The 24,540-nt window shown below is 39.0% G+C and overlaps 1 protein-coding gene across 1 annotated transcript in view; it reads left to right on the top strand.

Moving 5' to 3' along the window:
* The window catches only part of ERP44 (endoplasmic reticulum protein 44), a gene marked incomplete at its 3' end in the record, with an annotated part of 46,547 nt that extends 24,489 nt beyond the window's left edge, over nucleotides 1-22,058 (top strand). The window contains exons 4-12 of the mRNA XM_079533586.1: nucleotides 835-950; nucleotides 6,746-6,930; nucleotides 7,413-7,528; nucleotides 11,319-11,376; nucleotides 12,581-12,697; nucleotides 15,811-15,922; nucleotides 16,359-16,500; nucleotides 19,435-19,537; nucleotides 21,957-22,058. Of these exons, the coding sequence (XP_079389712.1) occupies nucleotides 835-950; nucleotides 6,746-6,930; nucleotides 7,413-7,528; nucleotides 11,319-11,376; nucleotides 12,581-12,697; nucleotides 15,811-15,922; nucleotides 16,359-16,500; nucleotides 19,435-19,537; nucleotides 21,957-22,058 (1,051 nt within the window). The remainder of the gene's footprint in view (nucleotides 1-834; nucleotides 951-6,745; nucleotides 6,931-7,412; nucleotides 7,529-11,318; nucleotides 11,377-12,580; nucleotides 12,698-15,810; nucleotides 15,923-16,358; nucleotides 16,501-19,434; nucleotides 19,538-21,956) is intronic.
* Between the last annotated feature and the right edge of the window lie 2,482 nt (nucleotides 22,059-24,540).

Below are 24,540 nucleotides of genomic sequence, written 5' to 3'. Positions count from 1 at the left end.
GGAGATGAGCTTCAGCCCTGCTTGTATTTTGAGAGGAAAACCTTCCTCTGTAGTTGGAATGTTTGCTGCCATGCGCCAGCCTTCAGAGCAAGCTGCTTTATTGCAGGTCTGCTTCGAGGTGTTCCTTGAGGTCTTGTCCTGATGACTTCCGTACTGCTGTTTTGACTTCAAGTTAAAGATCTGCTGTGTGTTTGGAAGAACAGATGAAGTTCTTTTACTGACATATTAATGAAGGACTGGTGCACTGGTTTCACCTTAACCTCCTCAAAACCACCAAAATGTCTGAGGCCTCATTTATGAACATCTACAGCCTTTTTCATGCACAGAAGTAGATTTTCATCAAAATCTGGCATGGCTACAAGGATCCCATGAAATTCTTTTGTCATAGTAATCTAATAGCAGTCTGTTTAAATCAGATGTAACTTCCACCAAATTTGAGCAATAATATAATGAGCATTACTTACATGGTTAACAGCAGAAGTTGTATAGTTCTTTCTCTGATATTTCTTGAAAGTGATCATAGGTGAATACTCAAATGTCAGCAGTGCCAATCTTTTATTAGATCTTTAAAGCTTCTTGTCAGATTGGAAAAGCTTCTTGTTTGGATAGGAAAAGAATGATGAGCAAACTTTCTGAATATCAGAGTATATTTCTTAAAGACTTAGTTGATTACTGTTGTTTCTTAAATTGATAAAGCATGGGAACATGTCTTGAATTGTGTATTCTTCTAGAATATTTTTTTTCCACCTGAATTATTCAAATATTTCCTTAATCTACAATTAAATTTTTTAAAGTTAATATTTTGAAATTGTAACCTTGCATTTTTTTCCACAGGTGCCGCTTCAGCCAAATGTTGCATCCTATTTTTGAGGAGGCTTCTAATGTAATTAAGGAAGAATACCCAGATAAGAATCAAGTAGTGTTTGCTAGAGTGGACTGTGATCAGCATTGTAAGTAAATCTCAATTTAGTTTTTCTGTGGTATCCTGCCAATAGAAAGCAGTCTAAGGTGTGGTTGGACCTGCTCCATCATTTAGTCCAGAGGCTGTTGCTTGTATGTGTCACAGAACCTCTTCAAAATTTGTCAGGGCAATTTCCAGTGTTGCATTTTCTTTTTCTCCATAGATGTGCAGTTTTTATCAGTTCAGCCTTTCTTGTTTATTGGGAGAAAAAGGGAACGTAATTACAAAGCAAAGTGGCCAGGGATCAAGAAGCACTGGTGCAAAACAGCCAAGAAAAAGGAGTGATGGTCAGCATGTGTTTTGCTCAGCTGTTTTCTCTAAGAGTTGTAGTGAACTGCAAGCTGCTTTTTGCATACTTGGTAGTTTCAGAGCTGTTCTCCTTTGCTGTTTGTATACATGAAGAAATATTTGTTTATTTTGGTATGTTCCCCTAAATACATGAAAAAGATACTTATTTTATTATCATATTAATCCCAAATGTTTCTTGTTAATCTCATGATAAGTAAAATGTAAGGAACATCTGTTACCTACTGACAAACAGATGGGTAGCACTGAGATTATTGTGGTGATTTTCCTAGTGCAAGATTTGCTTTGCTATTCTGTACTTCTGGAAGAGCAACGTTTGCCCAGTAGTTTATTATGGAAGTTTAGGAATCCAAGAGTGTAGTGAAAGTTGCCAGTTGGCCTCGAATCCCAACAAAGATTTGACCCTAACTATAATATTTAGTCTTTACAAAGTTGTTAGTCTGCAGGAACAATCATACTTGGAAAGCTGATGAATTTCTGTTAGTTTGTAACATGTCTTTGGGATTTACCGCTGGCCTGACTGTTGTGTTTCAGTGCTCTGTTTCAAGTACTGAAGAGAGAAAGAACATGGAAAAAAAAGTTGCATCTCTGTGAGAAGTAACTGATTGCATTTACTTTTTTCTTCTCTCATTTTGGTGATCTAGTTGTTTTGGTACTAGAGGGGATTTTTCTCTTGAAGTATCTTTGCTATCTTGCAAATGTAAAAGCCAGTAACTTCAGTTGAGCATCTTCCATTAGCAGCAATTTGTGTTCCATTTTGTGTATGTTGGTGTAGACACCCAACAAAACAGAACTCCTAATTTGTGCAATCTCAAGCATAAAAATACATTTAAGTAAGTAAACAGTATCAACTTGTAGCTGAAGCTGACTTTTCAAACTGTTGGGAGCAGCCAGTGAGATTTTGTCCCATCTCAAAGATCTGTAGGACCAGTTCATGACCGTGGGAACCATAAATGCATCTGGGATTAAATCCTCCCCTACGATAAGTGTAGTGGGCTAGATAGTTAAAGATAGTTATAAGGCAACCAAGAGTTATGATCTCTCTTTTTAGTACTGGAAGATTGTGATTCTCTGTAGTCTTTTTGTTCCTAATTTAATGAATGGATGAACATGTCTTCTGCTGCACGAACTGTAAGTTGTGCAAATTAAAAACAAAATTCTATCATGAAGATGAGTCTTTTTCTCCAAGTAGCACTGCCTTTCTGAGTTAAAATAGTAAGGCCCTATATGTTGTTCCTGGTTTTCAGTGTTTATTTGCCAGTTGTAAGCAATGGGACATCTCATGGCACACAGTTATTGGTTATATCCTAACAGTGAAGTATTTTAACTCTATGATTTTAATGTATGCAATAGTTTTTACTATACTTATCCACACTGAACCACCTATACTACTTTACTAAATGTTGGAGTTTAGATTATTATCTTGTTTTGTTTTGTTTCCTCCTGTTTTAGCTTTATTTCTGTATTTTAGCAACACTAAAAGGTACGTGCTAATATTTTCAGGGTGTTTATGCCTGCAGATTTCATTAGTAGCTGGCCATTAAGATGATGATCTAGAGATGGTGGATTATTTGCATTACAAATAATCTGTTTCTTTTTGAAACCAATGCTCTGCAGGGAACCCAAATAGCTGATTTCAGGACGCTCAGAAATAGCTTTCAAATGGTCAGCTAGGCATAGATACTTTCCATTTAATGCACTATTATTGAAGCACTCCGCAGGTCCCAGCAGCTCACACCAGCTTCTGAGGGCAAAGCAAATTAAAGAGAATTATTGATGCACTGCCAAACGTTTGATGCTTAATGACAAAGCCAGCATTCTGTCTGCTCTTATAAGCAATACAGAGATGTTTTTCTGAGAAGCGATAGTTGGCGACAATGTGATTAAAAAAAAAAAAAAAATTCTAAATATTAACACATAAGAGAGGTTTAATTTATCAGTATTCTGGGAGATGGTCATAATTCAAATGTGTACTTTAAGTCTTTAGGCTATTTTTGCTCATTAAACCAGTGTGGAACATACATTAAAGGTAAATCTGTTAAGGCAAGTTCTTTATTTTCAAGACCTTATCTTTCTACAGCTCATAAGTATCTAAGTTCCACTTCATTTTTTGCTGTTAAAATCTTCAGTGGTTTTGGTGTGTTGAAATTAGTAAGACTTATGCTAGAGAAATTATACCTTTATTCTAAGCATGTAATACCTAGGAAGTGACTTTCCTTAGAATATCATAAGAAATCTTTCTGTATGTGTGTTACTGGGAAGGTTTTACTTTGTTGGGGTTTTTTGTTGACCTTTAGGTGGTTGTGCTTTTTTTGTTTTTTTCTTTGTGTTAAGCAGCAATGTTAGAAACCCACTTCATACCACAGAATTACTGTGTTTCTCTTCTCCTGTAAATAAGTGAATATTGCAGTACAGAGGGACTCATGTTTCTGGAGAACTGTGAATAGTTTCTGTGAATTGAAAATTAGGATTTCTGGTCCAGAATTCTTATGAATTAAAATATATACCATACCGTTATTTCCTTTTACACAAAGTGGTTTCTGGCTTGAAAGATTAAAAACAAAGAAACAAAAAAAAAAAAAAAAAAAAAAAAAAAAAAAAAACCAAAAGACCCCGAAGAACAAAACTAGTTTGAATCAATTCTTTGTACTTCAAAACAGAAAACTTCTTATGAGTGGAATGTTGAGAAGTGTTTTACTAGGCAGACTCCATAGGGAACTCCTCTTCTTTTGAAACATGTTAGTGAACTGCTGGATCTATAAGGTGTGCTAATGTCAGTCTTAAAAAAATCAAGTAAGAATTACTTCTATTGCTACTGTGTTTTTGTTAAGCAAAGTAACTCAGTGTGATAAGCTTTGAGGTTCATAAATGAAGAAGGGACGAAGTTAAATGAAACTGTAAACAAATATACAGATTTTGTTGTGCTGCTATTTCAGCTAGGAAAGAAGTAATCTGTCTGAAAGCTGTTTTGGGGTAAAATAAACAAAAGTGGTAGTAGTTTGGGAGGCTCTTGATGGCTCTCCTCAGGAAAGCCATTTTGTTAGACTGTAAGAGAAGGTGATGGGATACCTACTGATGAGGCTCCGCTAGGAGTAGGCAAGGCTGTTGTGAATGCTCCTTTGCAGCAGAAGGTGTGTGAATTTGCTGTTTCTCAGCTTCTTAGTAACTGAGTTTGATGTAGAACATCGACTGCTTTTCCTGTACCTGTTTAGGTTACCAGTATTGTAGTATCAGATTAGGATGCCAAATTTAGGTGGCCCCTTGGGGTCTTTTCTGGCTCTGTTTCATATGAATATTGCCAGGTCTTATGATTGTGCGCAAGTCGTGAGAGGAGTGGTTTAAGAGGGAAGAACTGTTGTGAAGTATTTCATAATACATCATTAAGGTGAATGTAGTGCCACATTCGTGAAAGAGTGGCAAGCAAAGAAACTGTAAGTGAAGTTTAATAGAGAGGAGAAAAACCTTGGGATCATACTCAGATTGTTGTAAGTGATCCTTTTGTAAGAAGGAGCTTCTAATCTACGTCATCAGTAGGAGTCTAATTTAATTGCATGTCTTCATGCTGGGTTTTAGTATGTTCATTCCACTTTTAATTTTAATTTAGGAATAGACCTATGGATTCTTAGTGATGTGATCTCATGTTCTAGCTCAATTCTTTGAATGGTGTACTGTGATCTTAACCTGGAGTAATGAACTCTGAAGCCATCTGAGAAGGAAGCCATAGGCTGCATTTGTGTGTGAAGCTGTAGCTTAGGTAATAGTGAAGTGCTTTGTGAAAAGTCTGACTTGCCCCCACCAACGCAGATTTCATCATTTCTTTGAGTGGAGGAATATGTGACACTGAGCTAGAAATGGCTGGCAATGCAAAACAAGTTCGGTTTGGTTTTCTTTAAGGAGATTAGCCCCATCTAGCTCTTTCAAGCACTTTTTTTTTTTTCTTCCATCAGAAAACAGTCAGTAAGAATGTCTGGAAGTATTTTAAAATTTAATTTAGGGGTTTACTATAACTAATGTGATCTATGAATGAATTCAAACAATACTCCACGTATTTGCATTGTGTATTTCCAATTTTAAGGGAGTGTAATGTTGTAGTTGGTCGTCTTGTGCTAACTCTGCTTGTATCAAATGCCAGAGTTTAATGAAACATTTAAGATTTACTCTGTTTGACTTGTGAATGAATTCAAATAGTTTTTCATGTACTTGCATTTTATATTCTGTGAAAGGGTGGCTTTCAAATACTTCCTTGTGTAGAGCTATCATCTCTCTGTGTTAGTTCAAATACCAGTATTCACGGAATCTCACTGTAATTTATAAAGATCGTGCATTACGAAGCAATGTTCAAATTCAGTGTTGGCAGTGGGCATTCCTGTACTGTCAGTTTCTTTATGCAACTTCTTTCCCTGATGAAGATTCACAGCCTTATGGACTGAAAGGTCTGTTTTGGGTAACTTTCAAGACCTCCTAAGGTGGGGATTCTGCAAGGCATGCATCATCATCTGACAATGGAAGTGTCTGAAAGAAAAAGTTCATGTTGTGGAGCGAAGAAATGGGTAGTCTGGTGTTCTCTGGATGTGGAGTTTTGTAGCGTAAGAAGTCTTGAATCTCAGTAGCTTTATGAGAGGCTTGGATGTGTAACGTTGGTACGTAGGGCTCCTTGTCTTTTATCAAACCCTGGTCAAATTATGATAAACTGCCACACAGTCAGACCAAAGGTCCTTCTATGAACAAGAGAGAGGCAGCAGATGCGATGCCTGACTTGCCTACGTTGTTTTTCTTCTGATGAGCAAATACAAAGTGATGCCTCCATGGCTGTGCTTATCAGGGTATCATAGAATGGCTTGATCATCAGGTTCCAATCCCCTTGCTGCAGATAGGGTAGCCACTGCTAGATCAGGTACTGGATCAGATTGCCCAGAGCCCCATCCAACCTGGCCTTAAACACCTCCAGGGATGAGGCATCCACAACCTCTCTGGGCTGATTGTTCCAGCACCTCACTGCTCTCTCTCCTGCCTTCTTGGAGGCTACTCTTGCATACTGTAACTAAAAAGTACTAGGTTTGGAAAGCAGGAAAAAATATTGATCTGACACTTCATAGTGAATACGTTGGTAGGTAATTAGTCTTTTCTCAAGAAATCAGTATGAATTTTGGAAATAAAAATCTCATTGCCTCAATTTTGACTACAGTTAGTGCCTTAATAGCTCTGATAGGATATCTAGGAAACTGCTGAAATCTTTTCTCAGTCAAAATTGATAGATTGAACTTTGGAATATTTTGCAGTATTTTGCAGTGAGGCAAAGCATTAAGAACTGGGCTTAGCTGCTAAGCATTCTCTCTTGTAGTGATTTGATTTTTTTCAGTTTGTTCTTTAATGACGTGTGACTGCTGGCTCCACTTCTGTGTGCATGTATGGATGTGTAACATACCGTGCTTAGTGTTCTTCTGTATTGGTACACTTTTTTCTGAATTGATTTTGTAGCGGATATAGCTCAGAGATACAGGATAAGCAAATACCCAACGCTGAAGCTCTTCCGGAATGGAATGATGATGAAGAGAGAATACAGGGGCCAGAGGTCTGTGACAGCAATAGCAGATTATATCAGGCAGCAGAAGAGCAATCCTATTCGGGAGGTCCAGGATTTGGAAGAAATTAATACTGTTGATGTAAGTTTTTCAGGTTCCTTCCTTGTAAGTATAAGCGTGTGAAAGATAACGTACTTGAAGAACACTTCTACTTCTTGGGGGTTTTTCCATTCAAAAATATTGAGTGATAATTTTGAACTAGAACTAATAACATTAACTCCAGTTTTACAAATTATTCCAATATAATCCCTCCTTCAACTGCATTAATCTTATTATGGTAACACCACTACCAAATTACTTATTTTAATTTTAATCATCTGGAAATAATCTTGTATGTGACAAAATGATAATATTTCATTATGAAAATACTCATAGTGATGTTTCTGAAGATTAAAATCTTTTAGTCTTTGTATTAATGTGCATCATTTGGAAAGAAGTGTTTTGCATACTTGTTGGTTAACTGTTGAGTAAATAAACAGCATCTCCATATTTAATATCCTTGTGGAGTATTGACAGTTCTTAATAATTTGAGATAACTTACAGTGTAATCTTTGTCTTTACAGCGCAGCAGAAGAAATATCATTGGGTACTTTGAGCAAAAGGACTCTGACAATTACAGAACATTTGAAAGAGTAGCAAATATTTTACATGATGACTGTGTATTCCTCTCTGCCTTTGGGTAAGTTTTTTTTTTTTTAATACTTCAATTGCATGACTTCATTACTGAAATTATGTGGATGAGTTGTATACAATTTAATTAATAGGACTTCTTAAATACTTTCATAACTAAAGAGATTAGGCGTTCTTAGTTAAATTCACTGAGAAAAGTGAAGGAAGAGAAGGAAGAAAACTGTTCTTCCAGTCTCTTGTGAAATCTGACTGGTTTACCTCCTTCTTTTTTTTTTTTTTTTTTTTTTTTTTTTTTTTTTTGGTCATTATTTGTCAATCATTTCAACATTAGAGGGCTTGCTTGACAGCTGTGTCCGAAAACTCTGCTTCCTTGGAGGGAAACAAGTAGGGAAGAGTTGGGAAAGTTTGGGTTTGGGATTTTTTGTTGTTTTTTTTTTTTTTTTTTTTCCACATAAAAATATTAAAAGATGTTCACTGGGGAGATCAGAATAAATTGGAAATAAGTCATTTTCCTTTTAAGTAGCATAATAAAACACAATTTGTATAGACTCCCTTTTCAGTGTTTAAGGTACCAGGAACAATCAATTTAAAGTGATTGGGCATTAATGTGAAAGCAGTGGTTTACAGTCTACCTACAATTCAAGAGCAGGAATTTGTGGTATAATAGCTAGTGTCATCCATACATACAGTTGCCCTAGAACTTTTTTGAACTGGATGTAATGAATGAAGAGCAGTGAAGACACTGGATTAAGGTAGAAGGGTTAGGGTTTGTTTCATCTATCTAAACAAAACTTCTCAAGCACTTCCTGTGTTTTCTGAAGAAAAAAGAAAAGAAAAGAAAAGAAAAGAAAAGAAAAGAAAAGAAAAGAAAAGAAAAGAAAAGAAAAGAAAAGAAAAGAAAAGAAAAGAAAAGAAAAGAAAAGAAAAGAAAAGAAAAGAAAAGAAAAGAAAAGAAAAGAAAAGAAAAGAAAAGAAAATAGTTTGGGGGCAGAGTATGCAAGTATTTGTAATGTAGAGGAGTGGGGGGGAAAGAGGGGTCTTGGTCTTTTCTTTCTTTCCAGTTCCTAATTATTTATCCTATGACTGTGCAAACAGCCTTGGCCATGGAAGAATCATCAAATCTTGTGCAACTGAGGTTGGTCTGTCCATCGTGTTTCGAAGAATTGTCTGTTATCTCAAATGTGGTTTCTGATGAGCGCAATTATTCTTGTTCTCAGACTGACTTACTAAAAGAATTTGGGATTATTTTTTCCTCCTCAGATGGCTTTTCATTCTTCTCAGAAATATATCTAAGAAATCATTAGGTAGCAATACCTGTAAGAATCTCTCCCTGCTGTTCAAGTCTGCTAGTCTTTAGTTTGCTGTGTTTCAATGGGGTCTAAGGAGAAGTAGTATCTCAAAGTAGTTGGATGCTATTCCTAACGTTCGTACTATGAAGTTGTTAGTTTTTCTTCAGACACAAGCAGTGAACATACACAGTGCGACAGTTGGACTTTGGTAACCCACCCATGTAACTTAGGATCCTGCACCAGGCTTATTATTTTTCTCTTCACCAGACTTCTGTTCCTTTGTTAGCCTGGAGCTGTTAGCGTTTTCAAGTGAATGAAGCCTTCCAGGCAGCAGTCCTGGAAACATTTCCATCTCTGAGAAGCTGCGGCTCTCAGGCTTCATAAGAATTATGTGCCAAAGGACTTCCAAAGGAGAGATCCTGGCTCTCTAACAGTGTTTGCTGCTGGGCTTATGAATAGAAGTGTTTCCTTGGGAGCACTCCTGGATCAGCTGGGCTGTTTTTCCTCAGCATCCCAGTGGGCCATGGCAGGTGTTTTGGATTTGGTGTGGGCAGAGTTTGTCAGGTATTACGGTATGGAATATATAATGGTAATGTGAGTTGTCACGTCCAAATGCCTAGTAAGCCAAAATAAACTGGAAACACTGAGTTCGGCAGTAAACGTTAACCAACTTGTGTCAGGTCAAACTTGTTTCTTGCTACGTTAAAGTTGCTCTGGCTTCAGGTAGTTACAGTAGCTTGTTTTTAAATTGTATTAATGCTACTTCCACCTTGATACTTAAAGATACTCTTAAATCAAATGATCCTAACAATTCTATTGCAATCTGCGGTGACACAGCAGGGTGAGTGAGAGAAGAGTTGGAGGCAGCAGGAGGTAGGGAGGATACTGACAAAGAGATACTGCAGTGAGTTTGTAGAAGGAGAATGACAGTGGGGCAAATCTGAGATTTTTGTAGAAGTGAGGAGAGTGGCTTTGTGCTGTTGTGTTGCAGCACAGAAAGTCAAATGCAGAAACACAAAACAAGCTTTCAAAAAATACATTTGTCTTGAGAACTGTTCTAACATTAGCAAGCAAGTATGTGAGGACAATTTGTTTCCAGAAGATTCAATTTCTAGGTAATTGCTTCAAGGAGGCATGAAACACAAACTGTAATGTTTCCACTTGTATTGTTTTTAAAAGGAATATCTGCGGGCATTTGGTCTTTTCATATCGTGTCTTCCCTTTCCCTTATCTGAAACAAATCAGTCACAAGTGCAGTTATTGAGATGGAAGAACAGAGAGTCTTTTGGGTCCACAACAAACTTACCCAACAGCTTCTGTTTCCTACTGGAGTATTGTGAGTTTATCAAGCAGTGATTGGGCAGGTGACTTGGGTGTCTTTGTTTTCTTATTACTGAGGGAAGGATTGATTGGGAAGTGAATGGTTTACCTCAGTAGTGATGGTGATTACAAAAAAGCCTAATTCTGTGTTGTTGGAGTAGTTATGTCTGGAATTCTGAAATCTGTTCTATGCATGCCTCTAAGCTGGTGAAAATGTGGATAGGTGTAATATACTAAGCAAGGCATCTTTCACACGTGATGTGAGGAGGATAACTGGATGAAAGAAAATGAATGAAACTTAGGTACTTTAACATAAGCCTTGTATGTCTTTTTTCTTTGCTCTTTAGTTAATTCAGAACCCTGGGATATTTACTTCTTACAGTGAGATAAATTGAGATATTTTACCACCTTCTTCCCTTTCTGTCCCCTTCCCTCTTATTTAGTCTTCTACAATGCTTCTGTTGAGTCCATCTAAGAGATACTGTAACTGGAGAAGCTGGAACACTTATTTAAAGTTCCCAGAGGCTGACATGCTTTCTTTTTAGCCTATGAAAGAAGGAAAAGAGAGAAATAGTTCATTTCACTTGGAGGCATATGCAGCCAGTTGGTTCTGTTTTGCCAGTGTGATTTATGGTGGGACAGCAAGGCATGGTGGAGGAGAAGAGACCTATTGCAATGGATGAAGGTGCTGAAAAGAGCTTAGTTGGGGCTTACTTTCCTAATTTTTTTTCCTCTCTTACGTTGGATGCATACCAGTCCCCATTTCTTTTAATAAGAAGTGATCATTCTGTGGGAATCTGTTGTGACTGGGATTGAGGAGTAACAAAATATGGCAGAGACAGGGTGTGGAATTCACTGAGATGAAATACTAAGCTAAATATCAAGGAGAAATTTCATATATTCTCCAGGTGTGCACGTTACCAAATCATCAGAGATCAGAAGCTGCACGCTGCCAGTATTCATCTCTTTGACTTTGATGCCTCTACTCCAAACTTCTTATCTCACGGACATGCCTTGCAGCTTCCCCTACTGCCCTTTCATCCAGACAGACCAAGCTTCTTTATCACTTTATGGTTTCTTTAATCACTTTATGGTTTCTTTGAAGAGGACGCATTTTAATTTTTTTTTCCTTCCAAATTCGAGAAGATAGCAAATGGAAATATGAGTTTTGCTAACCTAGTTATTTTGTTTGTCTGTACCAAGACATGCTTACTGGTTGGTTTGTTGTAGGGCTATTTCAAAAGCAGAGCGATTTAGCGGAGACAATATAATCTACAAGCCACCAGGGGTAAGTGTGACTATGTATTTTATTCTGCTTGTTATCTTTATATGTGAGTAGGAGATAATAGAGACTGCACACACAGACCATTCAGTATTTTGCTGCATCTCAAATTTTAGTTTTATTTCATCAGTGAAGAGAGTGAGGGTTGTAGGAACTGGCGCTTCAGAGAAGATGAAAAAGATCTCAGTCTTATTTGTCGCTAACAGTTTGTTGCTAACTAAAAACAAAACCTATGTTTTTAATTTCAGTGTCCAGTGTTTTTTTCCTTAGAAAAGCAGGCAGCTTACCATGTCTGTAGATACTTTGTGTCCAGTAGAAATCTTAATTAAAAAAAAATATCTAGGAAGCTCAACATCTGGTGCACCTTATTTCTCAACACAAATGACAATCACTGGCTATTTTCTGACTATCACTTGCCTGTCTTACATAGCTTAGCACACTAGGGAGGTGAAAGCTGTTCACTTAATCTAAAGGAAAAGCAGTAAAGCATGTTAACAAACTGTCATAGTTGAGAATAAAATCATTGTGGAAGAAAAGCAAGACTTGCTTTTTAGAAACATAATATCTGAGCATATGCTCCTTTCTCAAATTTGATGCTGGGAAGCACTTTAGGAAAGGAAAACACAACCTGAGGGGAAAGAGAGGTTGAAACAGTTTCCTGCAAAGATGTTTTACTGTTGTCTACTTTATATGGCATGTCTGAATCAATATATGCTTATTCATGCCCGCAGCTTGGAAAACTCAAACTGTAGTCACATTTTAAAATGGAAGCACTGAATTCTGGGTTACAACTCTAGTATAAACAAAGAACAGCTATTATTTATTCCAATCTTTGCAAATGCAAATATAAAAGACCAGTTGCAAGACCTGCAGGTTTTTGGTTTTTCTTTATGGTGAGACTTTATAACTGTCAGCATGGAGGAGCTTAATATCTGCATTGGGTATCCATCTTAATGGCTGAGATTCTTTTAGATACTGAGAGTATTTCTCCACCTGAAGTCAGTTCCTCTTATCTCAGAAAGTGGATTGCAAAAGTGATCATATTTATTTACTTATGGTTTTTGTTACATAGTTTATGGAGGTGCTGCATGCGCAGCAGTTGAATATTTATGTAATATTGGATTTCAGTATTTACGTAGGCATTGTCACCTTTGTATCAGTAGCAATGTCACTTTTACTATTTTTCAACTAGTGCTTTTCTTTTCAACAGGAGAATGCTCCAGATATGGTGTATTTGGGCTCCCTGACCAATTTTGATTTGATTTACGCATGGACACAAGATAAATGTGTACCCCTCGTTCGAGAAATTACATTTGAAAATGGGGAGGTAAGAATTCTTGCTACCTTTCTATTTTTGAGATTTCTTTCTCAGAACCAAAATGGCTCCTGAGGTTTTTAATTCATGCATTGCAACATCTGCATGCTTTTTACCAAAAATAGTTGTTATGTATTGTCTTTTCATTGTTATGGAGCTTTTCAGTTAGACTTGAGGTTCACAGGAGGAAAATCTGTGATATTTTTTTTTTTTACACCACCAAATTAAAAAGCTGTATTCGCACACATAGATTGTATACAGAGTGCCTGGAGATTTGCAGAGGGTGGACGCAGACTTTTAAGAGTGTGCATGTGTAAGAATGTGTCTTTATGGGTGAGTTTGTAACACCTTGAGTAGATTGTATTATTCATCCAAAATGCAGATGTTACAGGAAGATATTGACTTGTTTTACAATTCAGAGATAAGCAAAAAGCATTGATTTTGATCTGGAAAAATGTTTCTAGTCGAGGTAGAAAATATCCACATCGGTGTACTCACACAGAATCACAGCATGGCTGAGGTTGGAAGGGGCCACTTGGAATCATTTCATTCAAGCTTTCTGCATTCATGGCAGTTAGAAAGAGTAAAATAGCTGTGAACTTTTAGATACAGCCAGTCAGCATTTAAAACTTCATGTCAAAGTTGGTAGTCGGAAATTTTTTATGTATCAACCATGTCCAAAGTATCGTGTAATAAATATCTGAGCAGCCATTCAAGCATCTCTAGAGCTGGATACTTCAGTGAATTTTAACAGAAACTGGGTGATGGCTTTTGGCGGTGTGTTTAAGCACTGATACCTTCTTTACCTTTTTAGGTTCTTGTGTCCTTCTCCTTGGTTTTCTGTTTCTAGCTGTAAGATGGGATTTGCATGGATGCTTTCAAACTTCTTCTCATTATCCTTTCAATGCTTTTCTTTTTTTTCTTTCTTGATTTACTCTTCTTTTTCACTTGTTCCTAATTTGCTATGATTATTCTTTTGTAAAATAAAGAGAGGTAAAACAAACAAGTAGCAAGCTTACAGCACCTCAAAGGGAGCATTTGTTCATAGCCACAGCATCTGCTGTAAACTCTGGTGAGGTCTGTAACAAATTGCAGTGTGTGGCCCTCATTGGATTAGAGACCAAAGAATCAGTCGTGTGATGGAAGAATACTTTGTTCTCAGTTCACATCATTTCTTAATTGCTTTACTGTGAATGGTCAGTGCGTGTAGCACTGATGCCCTGGGCATGCAGAACACTTGATTTGCATGATGGCTGAATAGGGTGGGATGCACAAAATATTTGAAGTCCAACTGTCTAGTCAATACTGCTAACTTCTGTTGGAAAGTTTTGCTAAAGAAATATTCATTCTTGCTTTGTAACTCAAGCAGCATGTGAAAGATGCCACATGCCAGCATGTTTAGAATTGCTTGATAAGATTTTTAGTGTACTTTTCCCATAGTAAGATTGGATTTTTGAGGCTTAGAAGCCAAAGTTCATTGCTGTCTGTATCACATTGTGCTCTGGCTTTTCTGCTTGTTCCCCCAGCCTTCAATTCCTGTTTTCTTTAGGCAAATGTTTTCAATTCCAATTTGACATTTTTGCCTAGCAACATTTGTTTAAAAAATTCAGGGCTGCTGTTAACCAAACAAATATAAATGCTATACAAGTAGAAATTGCATATCATTTATGTGGGCTCTTAATGTATATTGCACAATATACATTATAAAAATATAGTATAGTAAAAATATAGAATCAGAGAACCAGTAAAGTTGGAAAAGACCACTAAGATTATCTTGGCCAACTGTCAGCCTATCACCACTATGCCCACTAACCGTGGCTCTCAGTGATGTGACTATTCAGCTGTGTTTTTGATAGTAGAACACTTCAAGATACATGCAAACATTCCTACCAGGGACTTCATTTAACAAATGAGAATGAGCAGATGTGATTAGCAGTTAGAGATTGGTTGGGAAGTTTTGGCTTTGCCAAGAGCAGTGAACTAATGAGGATCTCTGGAATCTGCTCTTATAAGACCAAACCTTGGCTTGATGCGCAGGCTTGCTTGGAAAGACAGTGCTGTCTATTCTGTGTTCTCTAGATGCAACTGGCTGCATAGTGTTGGGGAAAGCATTTATTTCAAATTGCTGCAGATAGAAAGTAGCTGAAGAAACTATTAGCTTTGGTGGCTGAATGAACAAGTTAGCTTTCTCAAAAAGCATGGACTTCCTTTGGATACAGAGCAGAATAAAAGAAATAGCAGCACTTGGTTGCGTATCAGCTGCACTAATCAAAGATAGGCAAGGCCTTTGGAGTTTTCTTTGATAAACAATTATTTCTTCAGTTGGTTCTCTACTAAATTGAATGGGTGGTCCACTAAGAAAGTCACTTTTTAAGCAAGCAAATGTATGTAGTTCATGCTTTGTGTTGGTTTGAAAATAAAAATCCTGAATAAAATATTTAAGTATTTCATACACTTGTCTGTCCTTGGAGAGAGATCTTTAGAAGGTACTTAGGAGGCAAGAATGCATTCCTTCAGGGAACTAAAGCCTGCCTGATTAACAGAGACATTCATTTGTTTGTCACCTTTAGTAATGTGTTAGCTGTGAATTTACTAATGGTACATTGCAGTTACCAGTCAGGACACACCTACAGCCACCTCATCAGTTTCTGCTGCTTTTTTTTTCCCACCTTGGGAATGCTTAAAGATGCTAATTCATGGTCTTAGGCAAAATCACCAACATGATGTGAACCAACAAAGGATATGGTCCAATATAGATGCTCAGCTTTCGTTTAGCACTCATTCCATATTTTACATTCAGGCCTTATTGCTGTTTCTATGAAGATGTGTTTTGAGAATCAGACTGTTTCTTTTGAGCAATTATTCCATTGCACATGTATCCTTTCCTGAAACGTTGGTAATGAAATACTCTTATCCTTAAACTGTTGCATGTGATAAGGGGAAGGAAACATGGTTAACTGTGTCAGTTGGGTGTCTGCGATGAAAGGTCAGCAGTTAATATCCTTAGTTATGTTGTTTCAGCTGTTTCTGAGGCAGGAATCTCAGCGGCTTTGAAAATTGCTGGAATCACTCAAGTGTCTTTAGGAAATGAAAAAAATGTAATATATCTTTTGTTTTCTGTGCAGGAACTGACAGAAGAAGGCCTTCCTTTCCTCATACTTTTCCACATGAAGGATGATTTGGAGAGCCTAGAGAAATTCCAACAGGAGGTTGCACGACAGTTAATAAGTGAAAAAGGTTTGTACCAACTTGTTACTGCTGGAACAGTTGTTTTTTTTTCCAGATGAGCTCAATATGGAGTGAAAGCAAATGTCTGAGTCCTAGATTTGTGTTTGTTTTTTTTTACTTTTTGACAGTGAAGACTGACCCCTCTAGAAAGGATTAAAATAGAAACATAAAGTGTTAATAGATAACTATTTAAGAAAGCCTTCTTATCTAGATGATTTCCAACAGTTTGAGGGGACTTCAAACAAACTTCAGTTTGTATTGTGGCCAAAGCTACTTTCAGGTAATTTGTTATTTCAGTGTGCCTTATTATTTGAATCTATTTTCAAGTTTTGCATGATGTATTTATCTAATGTCTCTACCTTTGAACTTTTTATGGAATTATATAGAGTTTTAGGATAATAAAAAAAAATCTTAATGTGGATTTTTATCTGCTCACAATTTTAAGGTACAATAAACTTCCTCCATGCTGACTGTGACAAATTCAGGCACCCGCTCCTCCACATTCAGAAGACTCCCACAGACTGTCCGGTTATTGCCATTGACAGCTTCAGGCACATGTATGTCTTTCCAGACTTCAGCGACCTGTCGTAAGTATTTTTTTTTGTTTTGAGTTTGTGTTGAGAACAAAGGAAATCATGCTGTATTTTAAACAGGATCACAATAGGAAGATGAGTAAATATGGAATAGGTAACAGCGCCTGCACATAATTCAGTGTGAGAGTCCTAAAGTGGTATGAATCCCTAGTGCAAGAAGGATGTGGAGCTCATGGAGTGGCTCCAGAGGAGGGCCACAAAGATGATCAGAGGGCTGGAGCACCTCTCCTATGAGGAAACGTTGAGGGAACTGGGCTTGTTTAGCTTGGAAAAGAGAAGGCTCCAGGGAAACCTCATTGTGGCCTTTCAGTACTTGAAGGATATGACTGTTGACAAGGGTGGATAGTGATAGGACAAGGGGGAATGGTTTTAAACTGAGACAGGGGAGGTTTAGGTTAGATATTAGGAGGAAGTTTTTCACACAGAGGGTGGTGACGCACTGGAACAGGTTGCCCAAGGAGGTTGTGGATGCCCCATCCCTGGAGGCATTCAAGGCCAGGCTGGATGTGGCTCTGGGCAGCCTGTTCTGGTGGTTGGTGACCCTGCACATAGCAGGGGGGTTGAAACTCGATGATCATTGTGGTGCTTTTCAACCCAGGCCATTCTATGATTCTGTGAATGGTGAAGTATTAATGTAAATGGAGTTCATTGCATTGTTCTAGAAGAGGATCTCATGCTGGATGCTGCTATTCTTTCAAAGTTTTGCTATTTTCCTTATTAGTTAAGTATTTAGAGCCTGACGTGGTATCTGCAGTGGTGTTTTTTATGTAGCTATTAACTTGAAAAGTTTTAACACACATAGCATCTGAACACCACTTTGATAATTCCTCTTTACATCAGCCCATCCCTTCGTAATGTACTGCCTTGAAAGCAGCCATAGGAAGCACATACTTAGTTTCCTGGGCTCAGCTGAGGAGTGAAGGTGGGTACATTCTACCTTCAGGGACCTATAGGAGATCTTTGGGTGTTCTGTCTTTGTCTTCAGGTTGTGTGATAAACTCCATTTTCTGTCTCAAACGAGATAGCAAGCAGTGTATGTGCAGGTAAGCCTTGGGTAGGAATCTAAGCTTTGAGACTTCAGCTTTTGCCCACTCTTGCTTTTAAAAGCTCAATGTATTTTTATTATAGATCACTTTGGTTGAAGCCAAAGATTCAAAGCTGATACTTAGCACACAAGGTGAATGTTCCAGCAGGCATTTTTCTACCTGAAATGTTTATGCTTGGAAGGAGGGTTTGGTTGCAGCTTCTCCCTGTAATTCTCCACAGGCTTCTTCTGGAAGTGTGGTCCATCAGTCTTATGGATGTGTAACAGTGCTTTTCAGGCATCTAAAGCTATGCATGTTGAAATCCTGATTGTGACCATTTTTCCCCTTTGGTTCCTGAACATCAGTTCTTTTAAAAAAAAAAAAAAAAAAAAAGAGAGAGAGAGAAGTTGTGGAATAGTTGCATTTTGAAGGCACTCTGTATTTTTAAAATACACTTTTAAAACACTCCTAAACACTTGCTTTTAAAACAGTCCTAAAATAAATCATGCTTAGTTTAGACTCTCATGTTGCCTGTTTTAAGCATCCTGTTTCTGGTGTCCAAATATTAACGTGTACTTTCCTTTCTTTTCCTTTCCAAACTGGCCCCAGACTTCCCCTTCCTGCCACCAACCAATAGTGTTTGGATACCCACACTTTCAGCACTGGCCCACCAGAAGATTTCTCTTTGACTTGTAGCATTGCTGTCCTCTCTCAGGAGCTGCATGTTGAAGAACAGCTTTTTCAGAGGCAATTCAGACCATCTCCCAGTATTTTCTCCTCCTGCTTTGGCCACTTGGCCCTGTTCAGCTGGCAGTTGGAGGTGGTGACGGCGACTGTTCAGTGGGTCAGTTGTAGCTTTTCAGAGAGCTGGCTGAGCTACAAGGTGCTGAATGCCCTTGCTGCATTAAGAGAGGAGCTGTTGAAGGGGAGTGCCTCCAGCGATGCGGTTGACCTTTGAGAGCCTAAAACATTCCAGGGGCCCAAGGAGCAGCAGTTCTGCTGTTTGAGCAGCTGGGCTGGAATGAGCATCCTTCTCTAAATCAGCACTAACTCCCAGTCCTGTCTGGGAGGGGAGGAGGTCCCTCCAAGTATCACTGCAGTACTAGTTGGTTACAGTTACCAGCACTGCTGCTCAGATACCCTCTGACACAACATTGCACTAATTCTTATCCATAGAATTTAAGGGTGATCTGGAGTGTTCCTGGTAGCAGCCTCTCACCACGCTTTGTTCTGCTGTCGTAAATATAATCGTTGGTGTATTGAAGGATTCCTTACAATTCTGGCTCTATTCATAAATTATCTTTTGATTGTTTATATGATGATGCTCACATTAGCTTTTTTTTTTAATCTCATCTTTAATGCTTATTAGATCAACTTGCTTTAAGCTTCTTAGTCTGTTTGACATCTCCCGAATAATTCTGGATGCTGCAGTTTAGCATACTTGCTGTGGGTGACAGTAGATGATCTCAGATTAGATTTAAATTGATATCCTCTTAGTGCTTATCTCTAGTGTACGTGCAGTTATTCAGGCAGTGGAGAGCCTTTCAAAGATGTTTTGTCAATATTGCTACCCAACTGTCATTTGTATCTGTAAACTGTGCATTTGGAGCCTGCTGTTCCCTCTTACATGATGGTTAGTGGAGAGCTGAAGTGAGTATACAATGAAGTTATTGGCTGGCACAGCTCTGTGGGAGTTATTGAAAAGATGAAATACTTGCTGTGTTCTCAAGAGACGGGAAAGAAAAAGAAGCTGGTAGGATGCCTTAACCAACCACTTGCTTTCTGTCCTGTGCTAATCACTTAAAAGTAGGCATAGTGTGCCAGATGGACAGAAGTTGGCTACTCTAAGCAGTGCGCTGTCTTCTGTGTTTGGACTTCACTTCTTATGGTTCATCTGTTTCAGAGTTCCAGGTAAACTGAAGCAATTTGTACTAGACTTGCATTCTGGAAAACTGCATAGAGAGTTTCATCATGGCCCTGATCCAACTGATGTAGCACCTGGACAGGTAAGGTTACAGAAAATACACTTAATTTGGCCATTTAATAAAGACTTTTTTCCCCTCCTTGTTATAGGTGTACTTCTTAATGCTTATATGCTTTTAACTCCGGTTGCCCAAAAGAGCAGAAGTTGTTTCTATTTTGCTGTTTAACCAAAACTGCTTTTGGTTAAAGGGAGGGAGAACGTTATGGGGAAACAGGCTCCTATTTGCCTTGTATAATGAAAGAATGTAAGAGTAGCTGTTATCTCCACTGAAGAGTTTTGGGTTAGATGGTTGCTCTGAGCTCATAAGCTGCTCTTATTTCAGTGGGGAAAACTGATTTTATATATAGCTGTAGAAGTAAAATAGATCACTGTTGCTCTTACCACACACTGAGGGAATGCTTCTAAAGGGAAACATCAGTTGACTGTTTTAATTATTTACTTGTGGTCACCAGTTCAAGCAGGAGGCAGATTATTAGAGCGTCAGTGAAAGACTGATAAGCGGCAGTAGGGCTTATCACTTTTATTAATGCAGTTAAAAAGCAGCATTAATGGTGCTCACACTGCATTTGTCAGTTCAGATTCCTGTTGGTTCTGCTCAAAGACTATTATACTCTGTATTTATGTGCATGGCAGTCATTCTTGGGATCTTTTCAGGAAGAAAAAGGAAAAGGATCTAGCAGATCTTTCTCCAGATACCTCATTGTTTAGCCTAGCAGGAGGCAGCAAAGAAAGGATGTGGTTACCAGCCCTGATTCCCTCTGCTCAGCCCCATCCGTCTGTGTCTCAGCCTTGTATCTTCATGATACACCCTTCTGCTCACATGCTTGGGGAAGAGTGTAAGTACAGGTCTGTCAGGCAACCTCAATACTTCAGGCCCTGTCTAAAGACACATTTGTTTTTGGATACTGCTTTTGACTTAAATGGTTTATTTTCTAGGGCTTAAGTTGCTGTATTGGTCTCAGAGGACTCTTGCCTCGTGTTAGAGAGCCTTGGGCTATCCCAGCACCCATAGGTCAGAGATTGTTAAGGCCCCTTATCCTGGATATCTGTAGGGTGGAGTAAGGATGGCTCCATGCTAAAGATGTTGAGCACAGCCTCCTGTTGCTCTGCTCAAAGTTAATAGAATGAAAAGCAGAAAAGCCCCGGAGGAGGGGCAGGGCAGTAACATAAAATGCAGGAGCGGAGGCTGGACCAGCAGCTGCAAAAGCCTGCAGATGGTTGAGCTGGGAACTGCTCCCAGTATTCTCCAGCCAGGTTGTGAGCGGCTGGGCTTGCAGCAGAACTGGATGTTAAGGTCAGGGTTGTCTCTGATGCTGGAATATGCTGAACTCCTTCCTGTGCCAACACTCCACTCCATGCACAGGTTGCTCAAGTAAACTCAAACTGGCATCGGGTCTTCTTTAGAGAAACAGCACTGAGGCTTGTGAGCAGTGCTGGTATCAGTGCCAGGTAGGGCAGCATTAGGCTCTGTGAGCAGAGGATACTCATAGCTGCAGCCATTGGGAAGGAACAAGTTGGCTGTGCTGTGCAACAGGAGGCAGGAGGGGTTGCCTTGGGCAGGGTGGGGATGAGTGACTGCTTCTGAATGTTATGATGACCGACTGTTTAAACACGAAGACTGAATTTTTCCCCTGTTAGTTCCTTTAGCTAGTAACTCCCTGTATTTCTCAAGAATTCAATGAGCAACTTGAATTCAGGTCAGTGGGAGGAAAGGCAGATGTGGTTGAGTGGAACTGGAGACTGAGGCAATCAGCTTAGGGCTGGACATACTTGGAAGCAACTGCAGTGTGTTGGAAGCTTGGCCAGGGTGAAAGGAAACCTGCTAATTTGCTGAGTTCTGCTGCATATCTAGGCCAGGCTCACTGTGTGGAGCTGCGGACTAGCTTGTCTCCTTTCTCCCTTGAAGAATGCACCCAAAATCCAGTATCCTTCATCTGTGTATAGTATCCTGCCAGCACATGGAAGATGTGCAAGCCTGGGCAATGGAAATACTGGACATAAATTAAACTGGATGCTGCTGTCCCGTGTCATTGGTGTCCCTTGAATTGCATGTATTTCTTTTAGTTTTTATAGGAAATTAATTTTAAAGTATTTTGGCAGCAATTGCACTTTTGCCCTGGTGTCTCAAAAACAAACACACAAAGCACAGCACCTTCAAATTTGGCAAGTGGTGGACACTCAAGCCTACAGCAGGGTGCATTCAATATACTATTAAATCACTCGCGTAGAAACTTGCAGGCTGACCTTTTCAGCTCTGCTTACAGAAGGAATGTCCTTAACTGAAGGTACTTAATTTGTGTCCAGGTGTTTATTCACCTGCTTGGGCCTCTGCATTTCCAATGAAAGCTGGCTGGTTGTGCACACCCATAACTGTCTGTGTAGTGGAGGGGACTGATGATCACAATGAATCTAATGTGCACTGCTACTGTTCTGTTTTTCAGCCAATTCAGGATGTAGCCAGCAGCCCGCCAGAGAGCTCCTTCCAGAAACTGGCACCCAGTGAACATAGGTACACCTTATTGAGGGAAAAAGATGAACTTTAAAAACTTGAAATAATCTTGCAAGCCTTTCAGACAGCAGCATTGACTTCCGTTTGGTGGAAATAGTAAACCTATATTTTCATAATTCTACGTGTATTTTTATTTTGAATAAACTGAAAAATAATTTTTTTCTTCCCCAGGCTTGTAAATAAATTGATTTGGTGGGTCCTTCTGTACAGCATCTTTCCAACAGTATGTTCTTAACGCTCTAGTAAAATGCCAGAGACCCATCCAGACACTTGATGTAACAATTCTGTAAAACTTTTATAATCCAAATGAAGGTATCCCTGCCAGAGACATGCTGTTAACTTGCACTATCCCATTCAATAGAATTTTGGGGTTGTTTTCTGTGTAATCTTGGTAGTATGTGCTTTCTGTTCTTCTTCATGTGAACAGCTCTCCTGGTAATCTATTTCTTTGTCACATTTTTCTCCAACTTGAGAGGGTCTTCTATTCTGGATACTTGGGAGGGGAATAAATTAAAGTTTTACAGAATCTTGTGTGGTGCTTTACTGGGTCTAAATGTTTAAGCAGTTCTGATTATTAAAATACTAAGTGAGGAAAGGTGAAGTTGTAATGGTAATGGCTGTATTTTGCATGGTAGGGCTGTACAGGCCAGCTCGTTTGCTGGAGTGATGATATGTTACACAGTTGTGTTAAAACAACACCAGTGTTAGGGACACTTCAGAGCAGAAGAGGAGTAGGGCAGACACAGCACCATGACTATGCAAGCGTTAGCATTCTAAATTGTGATACTCTTGTATGGCTTTTCCCTCATTGGTTACTCTGAATTTTGCTCTGAAGAAGGAACTGTTATCCTTGTGGGCTTTTCTGTTGTGTATAATACATACTACTTATCTCAACAAATGTAAAAGCTGCTTGGTGAGGTGAACATAAAGAAACAGTAAGATGCGAAAAACACCTGTTAGTTCAGGGGGCATGGCTGGAGACTAATTAGTTCTCATTTGCACAGCACATGCTGTGAGCATCCGAGTCTGTGACTTGGGGCGCCAAAGAGGCAAGCTGCTTCTCTGGGCGTGTGGTTCTCAGTGGGTTCCTATTTACTTCAGTGAGTGCCCCAACTTCTGCAGTTCACTACTCAGGATTCCTTTTCCTCTCAGGTCAGCTCCTCAGGTATGTGACAGAAGAGTGATGTGGGGCTGTGCAGCTGTGCAAGCACTGCTCCCAGCAGAGTCTGCTCAGTCAAGCACCTGCATCCACAGCCACCTGCAGAGGACACAGTTTAGTGCTCTCAGCACTAAGCTGCAGCTAACTGAGCAGATGCAGAACTGGTAGCTCACTGCAAGACTGTTCTGAAGTTGGTGGGTTTCTTCTCTTGTGGCTTTTTTGGGTTTTTTTTATCTGTTTTGTGATTCTGGAGTTTACATTAAGTTTCAGAAAGCCAGGTCTTCTGTTTAATAGCAAGTCAAGCATTTTTAGCAGCTATTGTGCCACCTTCAGCTTGAATCCAAAGCCGTCATCAGGGTAGTTTTTAAGGCTGGAATTCTTGCATGGTGCCTATAGGGGCTCATCTTATGACATTTGGTGGGTGACATTTGAGTTTCTCTTGCTGGAGAGAGATAGAGCCTCATTCTATGTCCAGTGATCCAATGGCTTTTCCTGTGAAAATCAGATACACCAGCCCACATCCAGCCCCCTTTCTTACTCTGTGTTTGCTCTGCTGTCCAGGAGCTCTGGACAATTCCTGCACAGTGTGCCAGTTAGTTGACAGGTGCGTGCTGAAGTCACATCATCGTGTGTTTGTTGGAGTAGGACCTGATTCTCCTGGGTTCTTGGTGATCATGGGCACAGATGTGGGAACTTTTAAGTGATTCTTTTCTATTTGCAAGCAGTGTTGAACAGCAGAAGTCTAGTTACGCCTAACACAATGGTCAGCAGCAGCTGAGCTTTTGAAATATCATAAGATACAAAGAATTTACCTAAGTAGAGCAATAAGGTGTTTAAACTCTGATAAACTCTGATCTACAACATTGTTTTCAGCCCCTTAGTGCTTGGCAAACCGCTCCCCAAGGCTCTCCTGGGAAGCTATCAAACAACAGGAGCATTATCCCCACACAGAACAAAAATGTTCCAAACTCACAATGATCTCAAAGCAGTTGGTTTGAAGTACCAGATCTGCACCGGTTCTTAAATGCCTGGAATGCTTTGGGAACTTGTGTTGATTTCAGTCAATGTTCATATTTTACAGTGGAAGTATGTAGTTTAGTAACTCAATACAGGATTCTTTAGTGTTAATAATAATTTTAATAACAGATTTATTGAAGGACTGAACTTTTTGATGTCAAAAAGGGAATAAAATCTGACATTCTAAATCAGTTCTATGCAGATGGGCAAAAAGTTTGGTTTGGTCTGGAAGCATTATGTATAGCTTACATATCTTCTAACCAATCTGCTTACCAATCTGAATGCAGTGTACTTACTCAGGTGCCTGTATTTTTTTGCTCATGTACGTAACTCATCTATT

The sequence above is a fragment of the Tetrao urogallus genome (genome assembly GCF_951394365.1).
Source record: "Tetrao urogallus genome assembly, chromosome: 3".
Classification (NCBI taxonomy): domain Eukaryota; kingdom Metazoa; phylum Chordata; class Aves; order Galliformes; family Phasianidae; genus Tetrao; species Tetrao urogallus.
This window is presented reverse-complemented; position numbering and strand designations above follow the sequence as displayed.